The sequence below is a fragment of the Canis aureus genome, chromosome 15, assembly GCF_053574225.1.
Source record: "Canis aureus isolate CA01 chromosome 15, VMU_Caureus_v.1.0, whole genome shotgun sequence".
NCBI lineage: Eukaryota > Metazoa > Chordata > Mammalia > Carnivora > Canidae > Canis > Canis aureus.
The window spans coordinates 51,701,746-51,723,769 of record NC_135625.1 but is presented as its reverse complement, the minus strand read 5'-3'; the positions used below and the strand labels follow the sequence as shown (position 1 = coordinate 51,723,769).

At 53.7% G+C, this 22,024-nt stretch overlaps 1 protein-coding gene across 3 annotated transcripts in view; it reads right to left on the bottom strand.

Moving 5' to 3' along the window:
• The window catches only part of KCNH2 (potassium voltage-gated channel subfamily H member 2), a 36,552-nt gene extending 22,128 nt beyond the window's left edge, over positions 1–14,424 (bottom strand). Inside the window, exons 1-2 of one of the 3 annotated variants that reach the window (XM_077849672.1) lie at positions 14,292–14,424; positions 7,576–7,806 (exon numbers count right to left, since the gene is read on the bottom strand). In XM_077849672.1, coding sequence (XP_077705798.1) covers positions 7,576–7,705 — 130 coding nt within the window. In that variant the 5' untranslated portion in view covers positions 7,706–7,806; positions 14,292–14,424. Of the gene's footprint in view, positions 1–7,575; positions 7,807–10,582; positions 10,736–14,291 lie in introns of those variants that run through there. The other 2 variants (XM_077849671.1, XM_077849676.1) reach the window with 2 other exon arrangements.
• Positions 14,425–22,024: the final 7,600 nt, after the last annotated feature.

Sequence of the window (22,024 nt, the reverse complement as noted above, 5' to 3'; positions counted from 1 at the left end):
GGGACAAATATATAGACGTCAATTCCCCCAAATTAATCTATAAAACTGATCTAAGTCCAACCAAAATTCTAGCTGGGGTGTTCTTTCCAGGAACTCAAGAAACTTCCTCTAAAATTCATGAGGAAAAGAGGTCCATAAATACCTAAATAAATCTTTAAGAAGAAGAAAGAGGAAAGATTTGCCTTTCAGATACTAAAGCATACTCAATGCCGGTGTTGTTGTTTTAGTGTGGTTTTGATGCAAGACCAAATAAATGTTTGTAACAGAAGACAGAGCTCAAAGACAGACCAATGGATAGATGGGCAATTAGCTTATGGAAAGGTTGCCCCACAAATCGATGGAAAAGAACAAGCTGTTTACTAGGTGTGTTGGGAAAACTGGCTCACTAGCAGAAAAAAATACAACTTGATCCCTACTTGACACCACAGACAGAGGGAGGCTCAGAAGGGATGAAAACCAACTGAGAAAGGCAAAACAATTAAATTACTAGAAAAAAAATGGACCCCTCTGTGACCTCAGGATGGTGAAGAATTTCTTAAACAAAACTTCCAAAGCCCAAACAGAGCTAAAAATCAATTAATTTGTACCAATGTGAAGTGTCTTTGTTGGATAAATTGAACAGATGACTGAGAGAAGATATTTGCGACATCTAGATTCCACGGGAATTAATATCTAGAATCCACATATTGAATATTTAACTGTAAGCATCTGTATTTCTAGAAGATAAAAGCATCTCCTGCAAATCACCAAGAATAAAAGACAGCAGCTTCAATAGAGAAGTGAGCAAGGAAACCAGCAGTCAACTCACAGGGAAGCCAACTCAAAAGGAGAAAGGCAATTGAAGAGATGCCAGGACTCACACAATATCAATGAAATGCAAATTATCACTCTCATCTATTAGATGGGCAAAACTTAGGAAAGTGCAAAACACCAGGTGTGGCAGGGTCCTGGGGAACTAGGAATCGGGTACTCTATTTAGGAAGGTTGTGGGGGATTAGCCATGCTGGTGCACAGTCTGACACTCCTTAGTTGAACTAAGTATCCACATGACTGGTGATCTGGCAATTCCACCCCTGCAGATGCATCCCAAAGATATCCTCACATGAGTCCACAAGATGCCATGGCTGTGGATGTTCACTGCAGCATTACTTATGGAGGAAATCTGGAGATGGCTGCCCAGGAGAGTGCACAGGTAAACTGAGGTGCATGCCCACCTCAGTAGAGTATGAAGCTACAGGGGCACCTGGCTGGCTCAGTCAGTGAAGTGTCTGCCTTCAGCTCAGGTCTTGATCTCAAAGTCCTGGGATCAAGCTCCCTGGTCAGCAAGGAATCTCCTTCTCCCTCTCCCTCTGCCTCTCCCCTCATGCCCTCTCTCTTTCTCTCTCTCTCTCTCTCTCAAATAAATAAATAAATAAATAAATAAATAAATAAATAAATAAATAAAATCTTTACAAAGAAAAAAAGGACTCTAAAGCTACAGACTAGATGTCAAGTAACATACTGGATGAACTTCAAGGTACACTCCCATGTAAAAAAAAAAAAAAGTGAACACCAGAATATAATACATAGCACAAATCATTTACATAAGTTAAGCTGATTCGTATCCAGACAAAATATAAGTTTTTCGAGGACATATGCAAACAACACATTCACAGTAAGTACATCTGAATGGTTGCCTAAGGGGAGGGTAATGGGATCCGGGAGCAAGATAAAAAGAAAAATGAAATGAAAGAGAAAGAACAAGAACACAAACATGGCTTCAGTGATTTGAGGGAGAGGCAGGAGCTGGGGCCAGCAGAAGCCTGGGGAAGGAGGGGTCTCTAGCAGGGGGCAGGGCTGGGAGGGGAGCACTGGGGGGGGACATGGATGCTGACCTCACTTTCTCCTGCTGCCCAGGACCTGCAGACACACAGCTGATGGCCAAGCAGGTGTGAGTCTATAACTAAGCCAGACGCTGTTCCAAGTCCTCAACATCCAGTATAGGGCTTCTACAATACAGCACACTTCCCGCCTCATCCATTTATTCATTCATTCATTCGACAAGCAAGTATGGAGCTCCAGTGTGCAACAGAGAACAAATCACGACTGCCCCCTGCCCTCAGGGAGATTATAATCTAGCAAGAGGAAGTCAGGCATGGCCACCTCATCCAGAATTTAAGTGAGGGAGAAAGTGGGCCAAGGAGGAGACAATTCCTGGCTCTCAGGGTGTTTCTACTCCAGTAGACATGAATCTACTAGGGCCCATAGTAGGGGGGCCCATTTGAGGCCAACCACAATTCGCAGCATGGAGATCTTTATGGGCTCCTAGACTAAGGACAAGAGGGGACTTGGGGGTGGACAGCGGCTCATCCAGAACCTCTCCCATTCTTATCACCTGTCTCAGGTGTCCCACCAGGCCCCTTCTTTGGGCCCTCCTCCCCATGTCAGGGAGAGAAGTTCCTCTTAAAGTCCCTCACACTAAGGAGCTGATAATTCCACATTCCTCCCTGCATAAAGGGGAGGGTAATGAGAGAGAGCACATTTTCTTCAAGAACAAGGCTCATGCTGAGTAAAATAAGTCAATAGGAGAAGGACAAACATTATACGGTCTCATTCATTTGGGGAATATAAAAAATAGTGAAAGGGAATAAGGGGAAAGGAGAGAAAATGAGTGGGAAATATCAGTGAGGGTGACAGCACATGAGAGACTCCTAACTCTGGGAAATGAACAAGGGATAGTGGAAGGGGAGGTGGGTGGAAGAATGGGGTTACTGGATGACGGGCACTGAGGGGGGCACTTGATGGGATGAGCACTGGGTGTTATGCTATATGTTGGCAAATCGAACTCCAATAAAAAAAAAAAAGAGTTAAAAAAAAAAGAAAGAAAGAAAGAAAGAACGAACAAGGCTCATTCTCCACCCAAGCCAAAGGCTCCCTAATGAAGGCATTTGGGGCACTGTCAAGGAGATGTTTAAGTGCAAAAGGGCTTTCTTGGAACTTCTCAAGTCATGCCACCCTGGAAGCCACTTCTAGGCAGCAAAATGGCTGAGTCTCACCCCATATCACATCCCCACGCTGGCCCTCCTGATGCCCATAGCCCCCCTCCCCAGAGCCCAAGGCCACCGTCAAACTCTGCCAAACTCTGCTTTCTTCACAGATGACGACGCTCCGCACAAATATTTACATAGCTCCTCTCCGGGGGCTACAGCAGACACAACACGGAGGAGCCGCCCTCCCAACACTCTCCAGACCCCAGAGTGGGCCAGAAGTGGTGGACACCCTCAGTCCTGGCAGACTACTTCAGCCAGGAGCTGGGGCTGGAGCTGGGACTGGAAGCTCCCAAGCAGGCCAGGAATGACCCTTCTTCCCTAGAGCCCTTGAAGAGAAAGTGCTGGCTGGGGACAGCAGGGCCCCTCAGGCCTCTGTGCCCTGCTCCTGGAGGCCATGCAGGGGCAGGGGCAGGGGCAGGGGCAGGGGTTCTCACCAGCCCCATATCCCATACACCTAGGCCATAAACGGAAGGCCCAACGTGAAGGGAGCCCCCCTGAGGCTTCTGCCCCCTGAAAAGGGTATTACAGTGTCTAACCTCATTCCTCCATAGATTGCTCTGGTCTGCTCCCATCGCAAGGACACACGACGCACCTAGGTACCCACCTCTGGCCAGCCTGCCCAGCCTCAACAAACCTAGGGGCCCCTTCACTAGCAACCCAAGTGATTGGGGCCTGGAGGCCTGAGGATCCTGACCTGGCAGGGCAGAGAGGGTGGGTGTCCGAGCTTGGGGAGGGGACAGCCTTGAGGGAGCAGGGAGGAGTATGGGAGTATCACAGGGAGGAGTCTGATTTCAGGGAACAGGAAGGAAAGAGGAAATGGCCTGGGGCATGTGGAGGGTCGCTGGTACCAGAACTACCTGCCCAAGCACCTGGGAAGCTGAGGTCTGAGTCTGGGGATCACAGACCAGTGGGTGTGGGGCCACCACCAGGTCTCTGGCTCCCCACTGGGAGGATGAGCAGGCTGGCCCAATGGTCTGCGCCCTTCCCCCAGCCCACAGCTCTGCTGTTGCAGTGGGGGCCCTCTGACCCTGTTACCATGGCAACCGGCCTGCAGCTGGAATGGAGAAGCCGGCAGACTCTTCTCTAGAGACACCCTCATCCCCACCCACGCACAGGCTCCTGGGGACACGGGGACACAGAGACTGGGCCAGAACAGGCAGAGGTATGGGGAACCAGAGAGAGATTTCCAGATACAGCCCAGAGGAGCAGAGGAAGAGAGGCGAGGAGGAAGGCTCAGGTGTGCTGAAGGAAGAGCAGACACAGGTGCAAGGAGAAAGAGATAAAGACCAAAGGGGCAGGCATTGGCAGAGAGGCAGGGAGGCCAACACCTGGAGAGGAAGAGGAGCAGAGCCTAGGAGCTCAGGCAGCCAGGCTAAGGGAACTCACTCGGTGGGAGGTGCAGAGATGAAAACAAAGAGCAGAGAGAACAAAAGGGACAGAGAACAGGGCACCTCCCTGAGATCTGGCAGATGAGGGGAGCAAGTGAGAAGGAGCCATGCTCCAAGGGACCCACAGCCCACCCTCCAAAAACACATAAGGACACAGGTGTGCAGCAGCAGCACCTGCTGCCAAGACCTGGCCCCGGGGCCCCACAGGGTTGCTACCACCTGCCAGCCCCATGCTGCTGGCTCTATTCCCAGTTCCACCTTAATACTGGGCCTGGTGTTAAGGGCCTCGGACACGAGACCAGTGAATTTCTCCCTCACTGGTCTCTCCCTCCTGCTCATGCCCGCCCCCCCCCAGTCAGGCCTCCCCATCTCCCAGCAGTCCCAGCACCTAAATAATGGGGCTGTCTGGCTCCAGGCCCTGATACTGCACAGACTAGGCTAGAGGCACCGACACAGCACAGCTGTCCACAGTGGCGCCTGCCAGCAAGAGGCCCCGCCTCCTTCCCAGTCACCCACCTTCCTGGGGCAGAAGCCCAGGGACCCACTCTCCTGTGGCTGGCCCAGACAGAGACCCAGAAAAAGGCCTGGGCAGAAACAAGTGGTGGCATGGGCATTCCTCACCTCTGCCTCCCTTATCATGCTGATGCACAAAGGTGTGAGCTCACATGCACACTTGTACATAGCACAGGTCAGGCCACAGGAATCCGCCCGAGGGACTGTTTCAAGGCAGAGGGAAGGGAGGCAGAGGAGACCTGTCAGCATCCTAGACCTCAAGTGCCAGGACAAATGGGGACCCACATGATCTGAGGGTAGGAGACATGATCTGAGGGTTGGCCACAGAGATGACTGGCATACAATTTTCTGGGTGGCAGCCCCATTTGGAGTAGTAACTAGAGGGAGGAAACAATCTCAACTTGGGCAGGGGGCCTGGGTTCTAGTCCTACTTTGTCCACTGATTAACTGGTAACTGGACCTCTGCTTCTCAGTTTCTCCACCTGTAACTCAAGTGGGCTGGATTAAGTGATCCCTCAAGGTCACCAAGATTTCATGATAGCACCTCTGCAAGGAGGGGTCCCCTGGCTATCTTCTACCAAAGGAGCAAGCCTGAGGCAAGAGAGAAGGCCAGCTCCCCAAACATTATGAGGAAGACAGAAGCACCCAGGCCCCTGTTGCCAAGGACTGAGCAAGTGCATTATCCTAGAAGTAGAAACAGGCTCGGGATCCCTGGGTGGCGCAGCGGTTTAGCGCCTGTCTTTGGCCCAGGGCGCAATCCTGGAGACCTGGGATCGAATCCCACATCGGGCTCCCGGTGCATGGAGCCTGCTCCTCCCTCTGCCTGTGTCTCTGCCTCTCTCTCTCTCTCTTTCTGTGTGACTATTATAAATAAATAAAAAATTAAAAAAAAAAAAAGAAACAGGCTCAAGGCAGTAACCAAGGTCCCATACTACACAAATTCAGGACTTATGTATCTGCATTCTTTTCATCATACCAATGACTTGAAATAAAATTGCACATAAAGTAATGTGCAGGATGTAGATATGCCTGTAACTGCGGTCATTTTTAATATGTGCCAACAGACTGAGAATGGGTAGGGCTCTGGTCAGACACACATGGTTCCATTCCCAGCTCTGCCACTTTCTAACTGTGTGATTTTGGTGAAGTTTCTTAATTTCCCTGAAGTTCAGTTTCCTCATCCATAAAATGGAGATTAAAATAGTATCTACTTCCCAGGGTTCTTGTAAGGATTCCACGAGATAACATAAGTGAAACATTTAGCCCTGCATCCAGTACACAGGAGCCACCCACCCATGCTAGCTAGCACTAGATGGCCCAGCAGATACCAATCTGCTCTGATTATGGTTCTGGGGAGACTTTTGTGAAAAAACAGACAGAAGGCCCTGCCCTCAGAGTTTGCATCTAGTCTCCTGGGCCCTGTCTCCCAGCCAGAATCCCAATTTTCTATAAGCAAACTCTCTTTCACAGGGCCCCAGTGATAGTAGCCCCTCTAATGCTGTCCAGTGATATCACAGGCTGTGCACGCCTACAAAAACAGGGTCATGGAGAGATCAGCCTTTACAGGGCAACTTCAGCGGACTCTGGGCATACAGGGGATATTCAAGGGCCAGGGCCAGGGCCAGGTGCATACAGGGACTGCTGGCTCACTTTGCCTGCCCCCAGGGAAAGGTAAAGAGTGCCCTCTACAGCAGAGAAGCTCCCTTCTAGCAGGAACCTTCTCTTTCTAGTTCACTGCTCCATCTACAAGACCCTAGCACTGCACCTGGCTCATAAGGGTTCAGTAAATGCTCATCACACATACTACTGAGTAGCAGAGTTTGGGCATCCATGGCCAGTCCAGTGGCCCTTTTGGAATCACCTCCCCAGCCCTCTGATACCTGTGAGGCTCCCCAAGCCTCTTCACTGCCCTCCTGGAGCAGAACCCACTCCATCCGGGGCAGGCACAGTGCGCCCCGCCCAGGGCTCTGTTTATCCAGTTTCCGGAAGCCCAGAGCAGCTGGGCTAGGAGGCAGTGGCTGAGCAGAAACACCTGGCGCAGGAGGGGGTGGTGGGCCGGCTGGAGAGATGACACAAAGTGAACTGAAGTTGTGGGGAGAGGCATACACCTCCCACCAGGTGCAGTTTAAGAGAGAGGGGCAGGACATGGGCCGCAGAGAGCCAGCCAAAGTCCTACATTCCCCCCCTTTGCCTTGCCCTCAGAGATATCTCCCAGATCACCTGGCAGGGGGCCGCCCTAGACCACACCTGCCTGTAGCAGAAAGTGACCTCCCAGCCGCCAAGCTAACTTTCTATCAATTCCCTCCACGCATCTGCCATCCCAGCCCTGTCAAACTCCTGCCCACGTTTGTCCAGGGAGGGAGAAACCAAAGGCGCCAGACTCACAGCCAAACAACCCCTTGGCCACCCCGAAAATCATCCGGCCAGAGTGCGTGAGGTGAAGAGACCCACACCGTCCTGCAGCCCCAGTGCCCAGCCCGCGCCTGCCACCTGGCTCCCAGCAGTGGCCCCAGTTGGGGTCACGCCTCCAGGATACTCGCTGGGTCTCCCCACCCTCCGGCCTCCCGGATCCCGCCGACCCTGCCCCAGCCCTGTCCCTCGCGGCCCCGCCCCCTCGTAGCGGCCCCGCCCCCGCCCGCGCCTACCATCCTTCCGGTAGAAGGCGATCTCCACTTTGCGCTCCTCCGCGCCCAGCAGGGCCTGCGCGATCTGCGCGGCCGCACGGCGCTGCGTGCGCGGCCCGTGCAGGAAGTCGCAGGTGCAGGGCCGCTGCATCACCTCGGCCCGCGAGTAGCCGCACAGCTCGCAGAAGCCGTCGTTGCAGTAGATGACGGCGCAGTTCTCCACCCGAGCGTTGGCGATGATGAACTTGCGGCCTGGGGGGCGGGATGAGCAGGCACGTGAGCAGGGACCCCTGCCTCGGGGCTCCCAGCCTCCCCCCCCCCCCCCCCCGCATTCTCTAGTTACACACAGCCACCCGCCTCGGGACTCCCCGCCCCCAGGAAGCACGGCGGGGACTGGGGTCCCCAGCAGGAGGCGAACGCAGCTGTGCCCCCGACACAGGTGCCTCGGCCGACCCGGCCCCGGCGACGCGCCCCCTCCCCCTCCTGGCCCGCGGGCAGGCTGCGTGGCTTCCCCCGGGCAGCCTGCCAGCGGCCCCCCGCCCCCTCCGCGCCCGGGGCCGAGGCCAGCCTGGGCGGGTGTCAGCAACGCGTGTCAGCAGCCGCGGCGGAGGGATAAACACTGGGCCTGGAGAGGGAGCCTGGAAAGGGCCAGAGATGGCGGCTAGCCTTCCCTTTGCATCAGGTCCTCCGGCTTCTCTTCCTGACCCCTGATCTCTAGACTGGGGGCGGGGGCGCCCACTGGGCACTCCTTACCCCGGGGATCCTTAGGAAATCACTCCCCCAAGTATCTGCGGACCCAGCAGGTCAGTACTTCCCGGGACTTACGCGCCCCTCCAAGGGCAGCCAGAGGCTGAAGAGTGGGCGCTCTAAAGGGGAAGAGGGAAGTAGTACCACGTGAGCACCTGCAATGCTTTCTCTCATTTAATACTCCTACAACCCCAGAAGGTAGTCATCACTATCTTTGTTTCATAGATGAAGAAATAGGCTCAAAAGAAGTTCAGAGCCATGCCCACATCTTGCAGCTTGTAAAAGAGCCAGTTTTTGAAGCTAGGTCTGGCAGAAGAAATAACTGAGGGTCACAGGCAGAAGCCCAAGGTCATAGGGAGCAAGGAAAGGGACCTGCACCTCCAATCCCTGGAAATACGGGAACCAGGGATGGACTTGAGACAGTGGCCCACTTCTAAGAAGACAGATCCAAGAAAGGGATCTACTGCCAGGAAGTGAGGCCCCCATAAGGAGAGGTGCCCCTATAGACCCAATTCATCTAGAGACAGCTCACCCCCTCCACACCTGCCCCAAGAGCCAGGCTGGCAGGTGAGCAGCAGGCAGGCAGCAGACCCAGCTGGTGCCAGGGAAGATGCTCTGGGATAAAAGCTTTTTATAAACACAGAAGTTTCCGGCCACTTTGGCCTTTAATGCTAGGGCTTTTGGTGGCAGTTGGAACTCTGCCCCCTCCCTTTCCAGTGGACACAGCCCTCAAGCTGCAGCCCTGGCAATCCCATGGGCAAGATTTGCAGCTGCAGCAAGGGCCCCCCCCCCCCTCCCCCCAGGCTGGCTGCTTTCCTAAGCCCTCCCTTACCCTGGCTCCAGGAAGTTACTTTTTGAAGTTGGGTCTTTAGGTCAGTTCACCAATCCCCCAAAACTCCCAGGCAGCCATCAACCTCAAGAGTCAGGGTTCCCTGTCACATCAAAAGACCCCTGACTTGGCCTCCATCTCCACCTGAGCCTAAGGCAGTCCCAACTACCAGCCACATACACCAGCTTTGGAGAAGAGAAACCAGCTCCTAGGCCCAGAGAGAGAAGAGCGAGTTTCTTAGAAGGCAGGCCCTACCCCCGTCCCTTCCCTGAGCTCCTGGAATCTCAGAAGGGATCTGAAAGGCTCCTTCGGCCACCCCCTCCTTCCCAGATGTGGAAACTGAGATTCAGATAAGGAAGAAAGTCCCTCAAGGTCACATGGCAGTCAATGGCAGAGGTGGGGCCAGAAGCGGAGCCCCCCAGATCCTAGCCCCAGATTCTTTCCATACCCAGCTCCTCAGCCTTCTGGAGCTTGTGAGAAGGAAAGACCCCACCTTGTGGCCCTCTACCGTGTCAGTCTCCTCCCCCTCAGGATCATCTTGTTCCTCTGCTTCAGACAATGCTGCCCATCAGAACTGATCCCTCCCTCCCCCCACCACAGTTACAAGCACACGTTGTCCTGTGCTCACGGGGTCATGGGCAAGGAATGTCACCCGCTCCTGCTCCCAGGGCCCTTGGCAGTCACGCCCACCATGGCACATGCAGCCTTGGAGACAGACACACGCATGCTGGGAGGATCAAACACCCACGCCAGAACATTCACCTAGCCTGGGACACTTCTGGAAGCCTCCCCTACTGGGCCAGCCTTAGGGGTACTGTAGTTCCCATAAAGGAGCTCAGAACAGGAAAAGCAGCAAAAAGGGGGACACTGCATTGGGCCTGTTAGAGCCTTAAAGCCCAGCTTCAGACCATGACACCCTCATCTGGGAGTCCACAGTTTGTAGCTGTCAAAGATACCTCCCCACTGTCCATGCAGGACCTAACTCATGGGTGCCATGTACACACTCCAAGAGCAGGTTAGGCACTCACTCTAAGCTCTTGGTTCTCAGTTTCTCAGAAACACAGTCAAGACGTCTTAGGCGCAGTACTTAGTATCTCACAGTTTGGACCATATTCCTCCTCCTGTCCCTGCCCCCACACAGCCCCATCCACATCCAGGCATCCAGAGTTAGGGATATCTGCACACTTGAGATGTCACACACACTCCCGGATCAGCAAGCCTGAGCTGAACCTCCTGCCCTGCGCCCCAATACAGTCCCAATGGCCCCAAACCCACAGCCCCCCGCACCAATCCTTGCCCTCCCGACTCCCGGCCGGCGCCTAGAGGCCAACAGACCCCATTGACTTGCACTAGCCCGTTGCACACGGCCCCGGGCACGCCCCTCCATTCACACTCCGGAGAGCTCGGCCCGCCCCCAGAGCCCCCTCCCCGTTAGCCCCCTCCCCCACTCACTCTGGCCCTCAAACTTGCGGATGATGGTGTCCAGGAAGGTGTTCTGCGGCGCGACATGGCCCCTCCGCACCGGCATCCTGAGCCCATGGGCGGGCCGGGCGGGCCCCCACCCACCCCGGCCCGGCCCGGCCCAACACAGGCTTCGGGTGGCCCGGCCCGGCCGTGATCCCCGCACCCCGCGGCCAAGCAGAGCACGGGCGGGGCCGGGACTAGGTTGCGGGCGCGGGGTCCCCGCTCGGCTCCCGGCTCCTGACCGCGGGCCGGGCCTGGAGCCGCCTGAGCTCGGGCCGCCCGGCCGCCCGCACACCTGTCTGCCGGCCCCCGCCGAGACACGGGCCCTGCTCCGCCGCGTCCCCGCGCTGCGCTCCGCCGCCCGAGCGCCGGGCTCCCGGCTCCCGCCCGCCGCGCCGACAGCCGCTCCGGCGCCCGCGGCTCCGGCTGCGCCTGCGGCTCGGCCCGGCGGCGGAAGGGTTAACGCGGCGCGCGCCCCTCGGGCTCCGGCCCCCGCCTCCCGGCCCCCTCCCGCTCGCCGCGCGCCCGCAGCACCGCCCTCTTCCCCCCCCACACACACCCCGCGCGCCCGCCCTTTCCATTGGCTGAGCAGCGCCGAGGGCTCCCCCACCCCAGCCCCCAGCTCAGCCCAAAAGCCCCCGGGACTCGCGCGCTCCACAGAGGGGGAAGGGGCCCTTAGGTAGAGGAACAGTAAGGACAGGTGCGACGACAGGCCTTGAGACGGCCAAGGAGGGGACTGGGGGGGTTCCACCCCCACCCCCGACTGGAGGAGCTGAGGAACCTGACTTGGAGTAGGCTGGTCCCTTAACGCCCTGGTCGCCCACCGCACCAAGCACCGTCTGGGTAGACACAACAGGCGCACATAGCCTGCTGTAGGCGACATGGACGAGACTTGGGCCCTGGGAGGATGAGCCCAGGGTCAGCGGAGACCCGGGAAATGTGAAGGGCAAGATAATCTGGAGGCCCCGGGTGGAGAGTGATTTGAATCAGGTTAGATGAGACATAGGAGGGCACGCACTCAGAGCAGGGGCGACCCCCGAACACACACACACACACACACACACAGCCCTCTTGGGGTTATTCGGGGGCTCTCCTGCAAAGAGAGGTACATTCTGACACGAGTTGCAGCCTCCTGGCTACGAGATCAAAGATAGGCCCCTGAGCGCAAGGTTCCAGCCTGGGGATCCCCTTGTGCTAGTGGCTCTCCCTCCCTCTGCAGCACCGGCCAGCCTCGGCAAGCCTCGCAGGCCCAATCCGTGGCGGGTTCGGGGCTCTGCGGCGCTGCGTCGGCCCAGCCCCTCGGAAAACCCTGGCCCAGCCGCAGGCCCCTCCCCCCCGGCCAGCTGGCTCGCTCCAGCTGCAGCTCCCTTATTTAGACAAGGAGGCCTGAGGATGCTCAAGGGCAGGCCCAGTGTCTGCCCGCCGGCTGCCCACCGCCTGCCTGGGTCTGATCGAGGGTCTCTGGGGCACGGTGTTCCCGGCCTGAGCTGCCTGGCAGGGCCCTGTGAAGGCCAGGGCACGGAGGCCTAGTGTTGACAGCTGAGCTGGCCGGTGGGGAGGAGTCCGCAGCTGAGCGGCCAGCCAGCCGTGGGTCCCCTCCCCTGCAGCTCAGATCTGAGACCCGGTTAGATGGATGGGGCCATGTGGGGGCCCCTGAGGGCTTGCAGCTGCCTCCGTCCATGGAGCAAGGGGGTGGGTCTTGTCACCGGGAGAACCATCAAGGGCTGTAGGGGGAGGGGAGTAATAAAGGGTAAAGAAGGAAGCAGAGTCTGGAAGGAGAAAGGCCCAGAGGAAGAGGTCTTGGCAAGACCACCCTACCCAGACTCTAACCTTCCACCTGGGAGCAAAAAGATGCAAACATTGGGGCCAGATGGGGCCATTGGCCAGCAGATGACACCTCTTTTTTATTTGCTGGTGGGTGGGCAGTGACTCAGGGAGGCAGCCAGTGGGAGAGAAGGAGGTGGCTCCACCAGCTGATGCTAAAAAAGACCAGAGGCTCTTGCCTGTACAGTCATCCCCTCCCCTCGGCCCTCTCCACCTCCGGCACTTCCTCACTCCGAGATGCCCTTGGCCCTCTGTAGCACCACTCCCCTTTTGTGACCTGGCATTAGGCACACCAACCCATCTGGGTCCTGCCCAGCCCCTCCCCACCCCAAAGGCCACTCCTGGATGCTAAGTGGCCTGCCCTAAGTCCAAGCTGATTCTGAGTTTGAGTTGGGTGTCTTCCCCTCCAGGCTGAGGGATTGAGAGAGCGAAGAAAGGCCTGCAGCATGGACAGGCACCAGAAGAGGGGATATGGAGCGGGGGGGTGGAGGAGGGAGGTTGTCTGCACCATTGCCTTCTCTCCAGACTAAGGCCAAAGAGAAGGGAGCTGGCCATCAGGCCCGGCCAACTGTCCACATTGTGGGATGAGTTTCCCAAGACAGACCTCTGCTCTTATCTCATGGGAGGATGAAGAAATCAGAGGCACCCTTGGTCCTCCCAAAAGAGAAGGGACCAGACACAGAATAGCCCTCCTGTGCAGAGGCAGGTGAGAAGAGAGCTGTTCCCTTAGGCTAAGGAGAGACAAATCTCCCCACACACACACCTCTCTCTCTCTCTCTCTCTCTCTCTCTCTCTCACTCACACACACACACACACACACACACACAGAGAGAGAGAGAGAGACTCAGAAGTCAAGCTGAATGCAGCTTTCTGACTTCTGGAGATTGAGAGGAGGGTCTGAAGGCAGCCCCACTGAGCCACTCCCACAGCCAAAGATGGGGACGAGGAAGAGAGGCTGTGACATGGCAGTGAGGTGTCTCCAAAGATATCCTTCTTGGGGCCACGGGAACTAGGCAACAAAAGGTAAAGGGCAACAGAGAAGCTGATGGAAAGCAGCATCGCCACCCCACCTACCATCTTTCCACTTCCATTACCCCCAGATCAAGGAGCAAGAGGAAAGTGCCCAACCTTAAAACCTAAAGCAACTAGAATCCACCCACCCCACTTCAGGCTCACAGAGCCATTTGCAAGGACATTCCACGGAAGAACTCTCTCCCCCAGCCAGCCTGTGACTGAGGGAAGAGAGGCTGTATTTTTTTTTTTTTTTTTTGAGAGGCTGTATTGACAGCAAGACAAGTAGGCTCCTCCCATCTCCCAGAAAGAGACACTTTAGGGAGAAAAGTCTGCGGGGAAAACATGCTGCCCACCCCACTTTCTGCTCCTGCTCAGTTTGAGGGAGTCAAGCCAGAACATCCTGGAAGGAAGCAAGACACTGAAGCCTGTGCTAGCCGGTGGACCCCCACACACACAAACACACACACACACACCAAGGAGTGGGCCAGGCAAGACACAGCCAAAATAGGACCCAGGAGAACAAGTGACAGTCATAGGAGACTGGGAAACAGTTCCAGTCAGATGGGTGCAGGAAAGACAGGTTATGGCAGAATGGTTCCTCAGAACCTCCAGGGAGGTAGAACACAGCCCAGTCCCTTGCTGTGCAAGAAGCTCAGGCTGCATAGGGGGCCCTTACTTTTCTGTGTAACTGAGTCCTGAGAAGGGGGATGTTTTCAGATATTAACTGGGTTGGAGGAAAGTAATACCAAAGCAGCAGCATGTTGCCCCCACCCCATGCCAGAAGTGGGGGCTCAGGGCTTCCTGAGAGCAAGACAGGAAGGAAAGAGAGGTATAGAGGAGGGGAGGTAAGGCAACCCACCTCAGACTCCTCGCCGGGAGCCAAAGCTCCCTCCAGTCACTGCCATGTGCAGGTCCTCCTGCAGCAATCATGTCAACTGCAGCCCATCATCAAGGTCTCCTGGCAACCTGCTACCTGCTGTTGGTGTGACCTCTTCCCTGCCATGGTGATATCAAAAGAAGCAAATAAGGTGCTGGACACTAGGATTCAGGAGACCCAACTTCTAATTCCAGTTCTCTTACCAGTCACATCAACACGTGCTTACTGGGGGCTTCCTGTGCCCTGGTCCCTACATGCCAAACACTGGGGTGTGGGGGTTATGGATAGGAGGGATAAGCCAGGATCCCTCCTCCAGAGATTCACAGTCTACCGAGGCTTGAGAAAGGCAGAGGGCAGAAAGAAATTATGTAGTGTGTTTTAACTGCTGTGGGATTATTACAAGGAGGTGTCATTTATTTTCAACTGGAAGAGTCTGGGAGGCCCTGCAAGTGAGATTTCAGAGCAGGTCTTTGAAGGTCGAGATGATACAGGGCAGAAACACTGTCAGTGGAAGGAATACAATAAAGAGCAAACGCATTGAGACTGGAGAATGAAGATAGGTCTGGGGACAAAACAGTTTGGTGTGGTATCATTGGAGCGATAGACTAGAGCCATTAGTAGAGGACTGAGGAGTATGGATTTTATTGTGTGTGCACAGGAACAGTGGTGGCAGCTGAAACACACTATCCATGAAGAGAGAAATCATACTTCTCCTTGTATAGATCCTACCACGTAGTCAGTATCTAATAAAAGCCTGTCGAACTCATGAAATGTGCAGAATCGTTTGGAAAAACTGAGGCAAAAATGGGGTGTTTCAATAACTTATTGCTGCATAAGAGCCACGCAAACTGCAGGGACTTAATCAATGATAGTTTTTATTTTGCCCATGTCCCTGCCATTTGGGCAGATTCAGCCAGGATCACTTGTGTCTGTACCCCTCATATCAGGACTGGAAAGTTCATTTACTCACATTTGGTGGTTGATGCTGGCTGACAGCTAGGACTGGGGCCAGAATAGAACACCTACAACCTTTTCCTTGTGGCTGCCTAGTTTCCTCCTAGCATGGTGGCTGGGTCGAAGGGAAAGTGTCCCGAAAGAGGTCCAGGCAAGAGCTGCACCACCTTTAATAACATAGACTCAAAAGTCACGTAAAATAACTTCTACCCATCAGATTCAAAGAGAGGAACAAAGACCCCTACCTCTCAATGGAGGAGTGTCACAACATAAGAAAAACAAGTGTGATGGTATCTATTGACACAACCATCTTGGAAAAAATATAATCTGCCTCGGCGAGATATGCAGCAGTCCAGGAGAGAGAGGTCAAAGATGAACCAGGTCAGAGGTGATGGAAAGGGGCTCATTTGTTGTGTAACTTTAGGAGGATCATTAAATCTCACTTTCCCTACCTGTAAAATGAGGAGAACAAACCAGCTGATCTCTGAGATCCCTTCTGGCCCCAACAGTGAGCAATTTCCTTAATTCTACACAATCAAATTCCCCACCCATTGACAATTTCTTCATTTTCTCTCAGTACTCATCTCCACCTCCATCTCCAACTCCTGTCTCTGCTGTCTGATCCAGGTGCTCTAGAGGCCGATGAGTACTCCACAGACAGCACCCCGGCCCATCCTACATATTTATTTCAGACCAAAAATAAGGGGGGGAACCCATATAAGGTGAGAACACCCTCAGAACCATCAGTCTTCCACTGCACCCTGCTGTGTGTTCATCACTGTAGGGTCTCCTGAAAACAAACAGACATATGGTACAGACTCCACCTGCAAGGAGTTCATAATTTAACTGGGGAGAACTAATGAGCATGAATGTCATGAAAACAATCTGGTGTGATACTGTATCACTGATAATAGATGCAGGGGAGTTCAGAGGACGGGGGGGCTCTAAGTGGGTTAGGGCAGCCAGGAGGGTTTCCTGGGAAGGCTGGGTCCTTCTGGATGGACAGGCTTCTCTTGGACACAAAAGAAGGGAGTGAACATTTTCATTAAGCAAAATTTCAACTGGAATCAGATGTGGAGTCCTCCCACCAATCTGTGTACCCCCAAATGACAAGGAAGGGAAGACAGTTTAAATTTCCTCTACCTGAGAACTTAACAGCCATCTCTTCCTAAGGATGATTTAAGAATGGAGCTCAGCCTCCTCAGACACTAGCAGGGGCCTCAGGGAGGCTCCAGAACTTAGCAAGCAGTAGAAGCTGCAGAATTACAATATAGGAGGCACTGATAGGGAGAGAGAACCTGGTTACAAACGGGGGTCTAGGGCACTTGTCTAGAGGCTGAATTTACCTGTGTTCCTTTAAAATAATTATTTACTAAGCACCTACTATGTACCTGACATTGTTCTAGGATATATAGTTACTGCTGCTGCTGTTGTTTTTAAATAATGCTCTCAGGGATCCCTGGGTGGCGCAGTGGTTTGGCGCCTGCCTTCGGCCCAGGGCGCGATCCTGGAGACCCGGGATCGAATCCCACATCAGGCTCCGGGTGCATGGAGCCTGCTTCTCCCTCTGCCTGTGTCTCTGCCTCTCTCTCTCTCTCTCTGTAACTATCATAAATAAATAAAAATTAAAAAAAATAATTAAAAAAAAATAAATAAATAATGCTCTCAGAGTTTGCAGAACCAGTGCACTGTTTGACATAGATTGGGGGGAGTTTTCGGGGGGTGTCCTGAAGTACTAAAAAATATTAAATCAAATCACGCCTCAGTGCCACCCTGCCAGGGAAGCTGGCTTGGCAGGAGAGCCCAAACTCTCTTGGCTGCTCAGGTCCCGCGATTTGGAGCTCTGTCTCTGTCCAAGGTGCTGAAAGCCTTCCATGCCAGGCTCGGCAGGAAACCAGGGAGGGCAGCTCAGGTGAGCGAGAGAGGGGCCCTTCTCCGGACACCGTGAACTACACAGTCACCTCAAACCATGAAAATGCTTTTGTAGCTGGACAGTAGCTCCAGGAGGCAGCATCTGGTGAAGCAAGAGCTGGCTTTGCCAATTGGTGCTAAGAAGCCTTGGGTCTCACTTCCATATGCCCAGAAAGTGCCTTCCTCCCTCACCCCTACCCAAGTCATCAAGGAAAAGATATGAATCCTCCCCTGAACTTTACATTTGAAATTGTTTGGCTTTTTCCTGGGGGTTTGCGTTGCTTTATGAAATAATAGAGCCAGAAGGGAACACTTTCATATTTTAGATGAGAAAACAGATTCAGAGCAATGCAGACTTTCCTCAACTTTATGCCACAAGTTAGAAACAGAGCTGCGTAAGAAGCAGGTCTCCTGGTTCTTAGTTAAGTGGTTTCCCACCCCACACACCAGGCCAGGTCAAGGACTATATGCCACATATAACAAGAGCTGAAAGAAATCAGGAATTCAAGGGGTGTGTGTGTCTATATATGTGTGTGTGTGTGTGAGAGAGAGAGAGAGAGAGAGAGGAGATACAAGACCCAGAGAATTCTAGATCCAGAGATGGCTATGTCAGCTCTCCAGAACTATTCCCTATTCATTCTGCTAAATTCATCAGACAGAATTCAGAGCCTACCCCAGCTTGGGAGGATGAGCATGGGAATGCTAATCCAAAACTAGCTCCACATCCTGTGGAGGGTTAGCTATCCTACCCCATGAATATCAACCAACATGAAGGACTAGAAAAGAGAACTCGGGTCCAACCAGATCTTCCACTCCAACATCTCCCCAGTCTACTCACAAATGATTACCCATCACTCTTTATGTGCTCCATGCTGTAAGAGAGCCCTAAAGAAATACAGGACATACAATCTAGCCCCTGGACCCTGAAAAGTTTGTAATTAGTTGGGAAGAAAAAATGCTCACACGTGAATAGATAATATACCGGAGGGGCTAAATACCATGAATGGCAGACAAGAGATGTCACGTGGTCTTAGATCCCAAGTGGCAAGAAGTGGCACAAACCATAAGTGTTTTGACGTCAGAGTGGGAAGAGGTTGTTTTACAGCTGGAGAGAAGGGAAGGCTTTACAAGGCAGGGCTTAGGGAAAATACGGCTGAGTGGTCAGGACATCTCATCTCTGTCCCTCTGCATAATAGCAGTCCAGAGTGGGGCCTTCTTGTATGAAGATAAATTTGGTGAGGGTGTGAAGGTGATACAGAGGCCGATTATGTGCATGGGCCCAGAATGTCCAAAACAGAGGATTCAGTTTTTCTCTCCTGGAAAAGAAAAGCTCAGGCACTCCCTCTTCTGGATGCATGAGACAGAACAACATCTAAATCAGGCTCCTCTAGACACTGAGGTTGGCCAGTTCCTATAGCACCCTAGGCTGGAATTTAGGAAGCCAGACAGCAGAATGAGAACCCCAGAAAGGTCCAGATCATCATCAACAGCAAATATACCAGAAACACCTAGTTAGCTGGTCATGGGAGTCAAGGGGCTTACAATCCAATTGGGAGGGCAGGAAGACAACACAATGGTTAAAGATGTATCAGGGTTTGGGGTCAGGGTCTCTAATCAGAGTTTCACAAATCGATCTTTAGGATCTATAGGCTTCTTCTCTCACCCTGGATTGGAGACAGAGCCTGGTCCCTCCTCAGGGCACCTGAGACGTAGGGGAAAGGGGCCCTGTCCAGCCAGTCCTCATGATGGTTGCTATGAAATTTCCATGCTGGGCACACTTGTTGCTCAAAGCCCCAGTTCTCAAGAGACCCAGAACCATAGCACAACCCCACCAGGAAGCTAGGTCAGGCTGAAAGACTGGAGCAGAGAGAGGAGAGGAGGGAGGAGGGGCAAGGAAACAAGCTTATCAGACTGATTGCAGACAACTATGGCCTTCCATGAGGAGCCCCCATGGCCCAACTCAGGGGCCCCCATGATCGTCATTCGGGAGACCTCAGCTTGACTCTAAAAACTTGTCATTTTCACTCTGGATCCCAAGAACAAAGGGCAGTTTCAAGTCCCCATAGATGTGAAAACATTCATATCCATGATATTCTAAGTCCAAATTAGCTTTGAAGGGACAGAGAACAGAAGAGGAGGCAGATCAAGGAGGGGGCTCAAGGAAACACTGCCCAAGGACACATACATGTGTGTGTTTATACATATACACACATACACATACATATTCGCTCATATACACACATACTCACACACCTCCATTCACACACACATACTCCTCCTTACAACACACACACAGGCACAGGCATAAAATCCACTGGGGCTGTGGCTCAGAAGACAAAATCTAATCCTCCAGGAGAGTCAGGGCCTGAAGATACCCAGGTCTCTCTCAGGAAGTTAGTGCAAACTCTGCAGTAGCTCCCAAAAGCTGACAGTCACTGGTCACTCAGGGCAAGATATTAGGATTCTCAAAGATCTCTCTCTACCCCCTGACTTTCCTGCCAGTCTGAAAGCCATGAACAGAAAGGTATCCAGAACAGGGTCAATGTACCCTGCAGAGCCTACCTGTGGGACTGGGGCAGCATCTAAGCACCAGAGGAGACCCCAGACCCTTCCCACAACTCCCCAGCAGCTGCCTCCTCCCTCAGGAGCCGCAGCACCTGATGCTCATGCCTCCAGCTGTGCTGAACGTGCTCCTGGTGCCTTCAGTTCACCATACCTGGTGTACAGAAGCAGGATAGTTTCCCAAGAGAGGATACCCCTGTTTTCTTGGGGTGGGCTGGTCACAAAGTCATCATCAGGACCTCAGGTTTATGTAAATGAACCACTTCAGGGTCCCAGAGGATTAATATGAACCCCCACCACAGGTGGGCCCAGAAGCATGTGCCACTGACCCCTGCTCATTCTGGGCATCATTGTCTAGGGGTGCCTAACGGGTGCCTTTGCTCCAACCTCTTCTCTTCAGCTCTCTGCTGCCCTCATGTGGCTTCCTCAAGAAAGGTTGGGGTCGCACTATGGCACCCCAGTGCCAGCTAAGGAGTCCCTTTTAGACAGGCAACATCTCCCACTGCCTGACCTAAATACCCCAGACCCGGGCCAAAGCCCCTCCGGAAATATCCAGCTCCACCTTGCAGTCGGGAAGCTGAGCCAATCTCTCTGCTCCCAACCCAACTTCCCAGAACAGAGGAGTTACATCAGACAGAGGCTCCTGAGCTGAAGGACTGCTCCCCTCCCTCTGCTGGCTTCCCCCCCTTCCCTTCCCTCCTTTCCCCTCCGCTCCCCACCCAGGCCTTGCCAGCAGGCAGGAAGGAAGCTGCTCATAGTGGGGAGGGCGGGGCACTTCCAGCTCACACTGAACAACTCCGGGTTGGGCTATAAAGAGTCAGGGCCTTCCGCTCCCATCACCCGCCACCCTCCACAGCCCCACAGCCCTGTACACCCCCTTCAAGGCCAGGCCCTTCCCTCTCCCAAGGTCAGGGCATCCCATTGCAAGCCCTGCCCAGGGCTCTGCTCTGCAGGGAAGGCAGGAATAAGATTTGCCTCCTTCTAAAGGAGGAGCGTGGGCCTGGCTACTTACCTGCAGAAGGGTCTGTCACCTGCACTGCGGGGTAGATGGGGTTGGGGTCTAGACCAGTTTTCCAATGGCAGAAAACAGCCACTGCCAGAGACCCAGGTGCTGGGCTCCCAGATTCTCTTCAAAGACCTTCCAGCTTGAAATCTCACAATTCAAAACTAAAATTCTTTTCCCATCTGTGGAACTTCAAATCTGCAGGTCTTGAAAATTTTGTCTTTTCCAAAATTACACTTTAAAACATGGTTGCTGGAGCACCTGGGTGGCTCCGTTGTTTAAGCAGCTGCCTTCTTCTCAGGTCATGATCCCAGATTGACCCTTTATTTCTGCTCCCCCAAACCTGTCCAGCCTCAGCCAACTCCTTTCTTGGTGGTCCCTCTTCACTGCCTCCAGAACATAGCTTACAGTCCCTAGGTGGCTGCACACATTTGCAGCTAAACAAGTTCATGAAGTGCCTACCTGGTGCAGCATCCACAGGCCCAACAGGATCCCAAATGAGAAGAACCTGATTTGGGTCTTCCAGAGCACACACATTCATTTGGGAGAAAAAATGAAGACAGAGAGCAAGTCACCCAAGAATCAGCCCTGGGAGGAATCAGAGCAAGAGATATTCCCAGGGCCTGGTGGCAGGGAAACAGAGTGGCCTAGAGAGGAGGCCTGTGTGTTGGTAAGGTCCTCCAGGAAGCACACCAAGTAGGAGCTGGAAGCCTAAGAGATTGACTGGGGGTCATGTCTGTGAAAGATAATGGGGAGGCACAGAAGTCTCAAGAACAGGATGCAGGTCTGATATCTAGGAAAGGAGAGAAGAAAAAAGAAGAATCAGCTAGGAAGAGGCTCAGGCCACAGTGAGCTCTGAGAAGCTCTCTGCCAGGGCACCAGGGGCTCTGCATAAAGACTGTCCACAGAGGAGTGCCAGCTGGGCAGAAACAATAAGCCCACGTACCTCCCAAGGCTCAGTGACTAAAGCCTCCAGGCAAGCATGTGGCCTTGGATTGAACACTGGGCAGATTCTGAAGGCAGGCATTTGGACTTCCCGCTGCAGGTTCTCCACGGGAAACCTGGGCAGGTTACCTGCTGAGCCAGAAGGAAAAGGAAGAAAGATTTTCTTTAGTCAGAGGGCAAAGGTGAGGTGGAGGGACAACATAGGCAAGGCCTGAAAATTGTCTGGATATCCATGAGGAAGCTCCTTTGTCCATAACAGAAGGTGTGAGCAGTGTACATGGGGGCTGGGCTGGTGTGTTGCTGGGCTTTGGCCTTGGGTCAAAGGTTTCAGGAAGGGCCA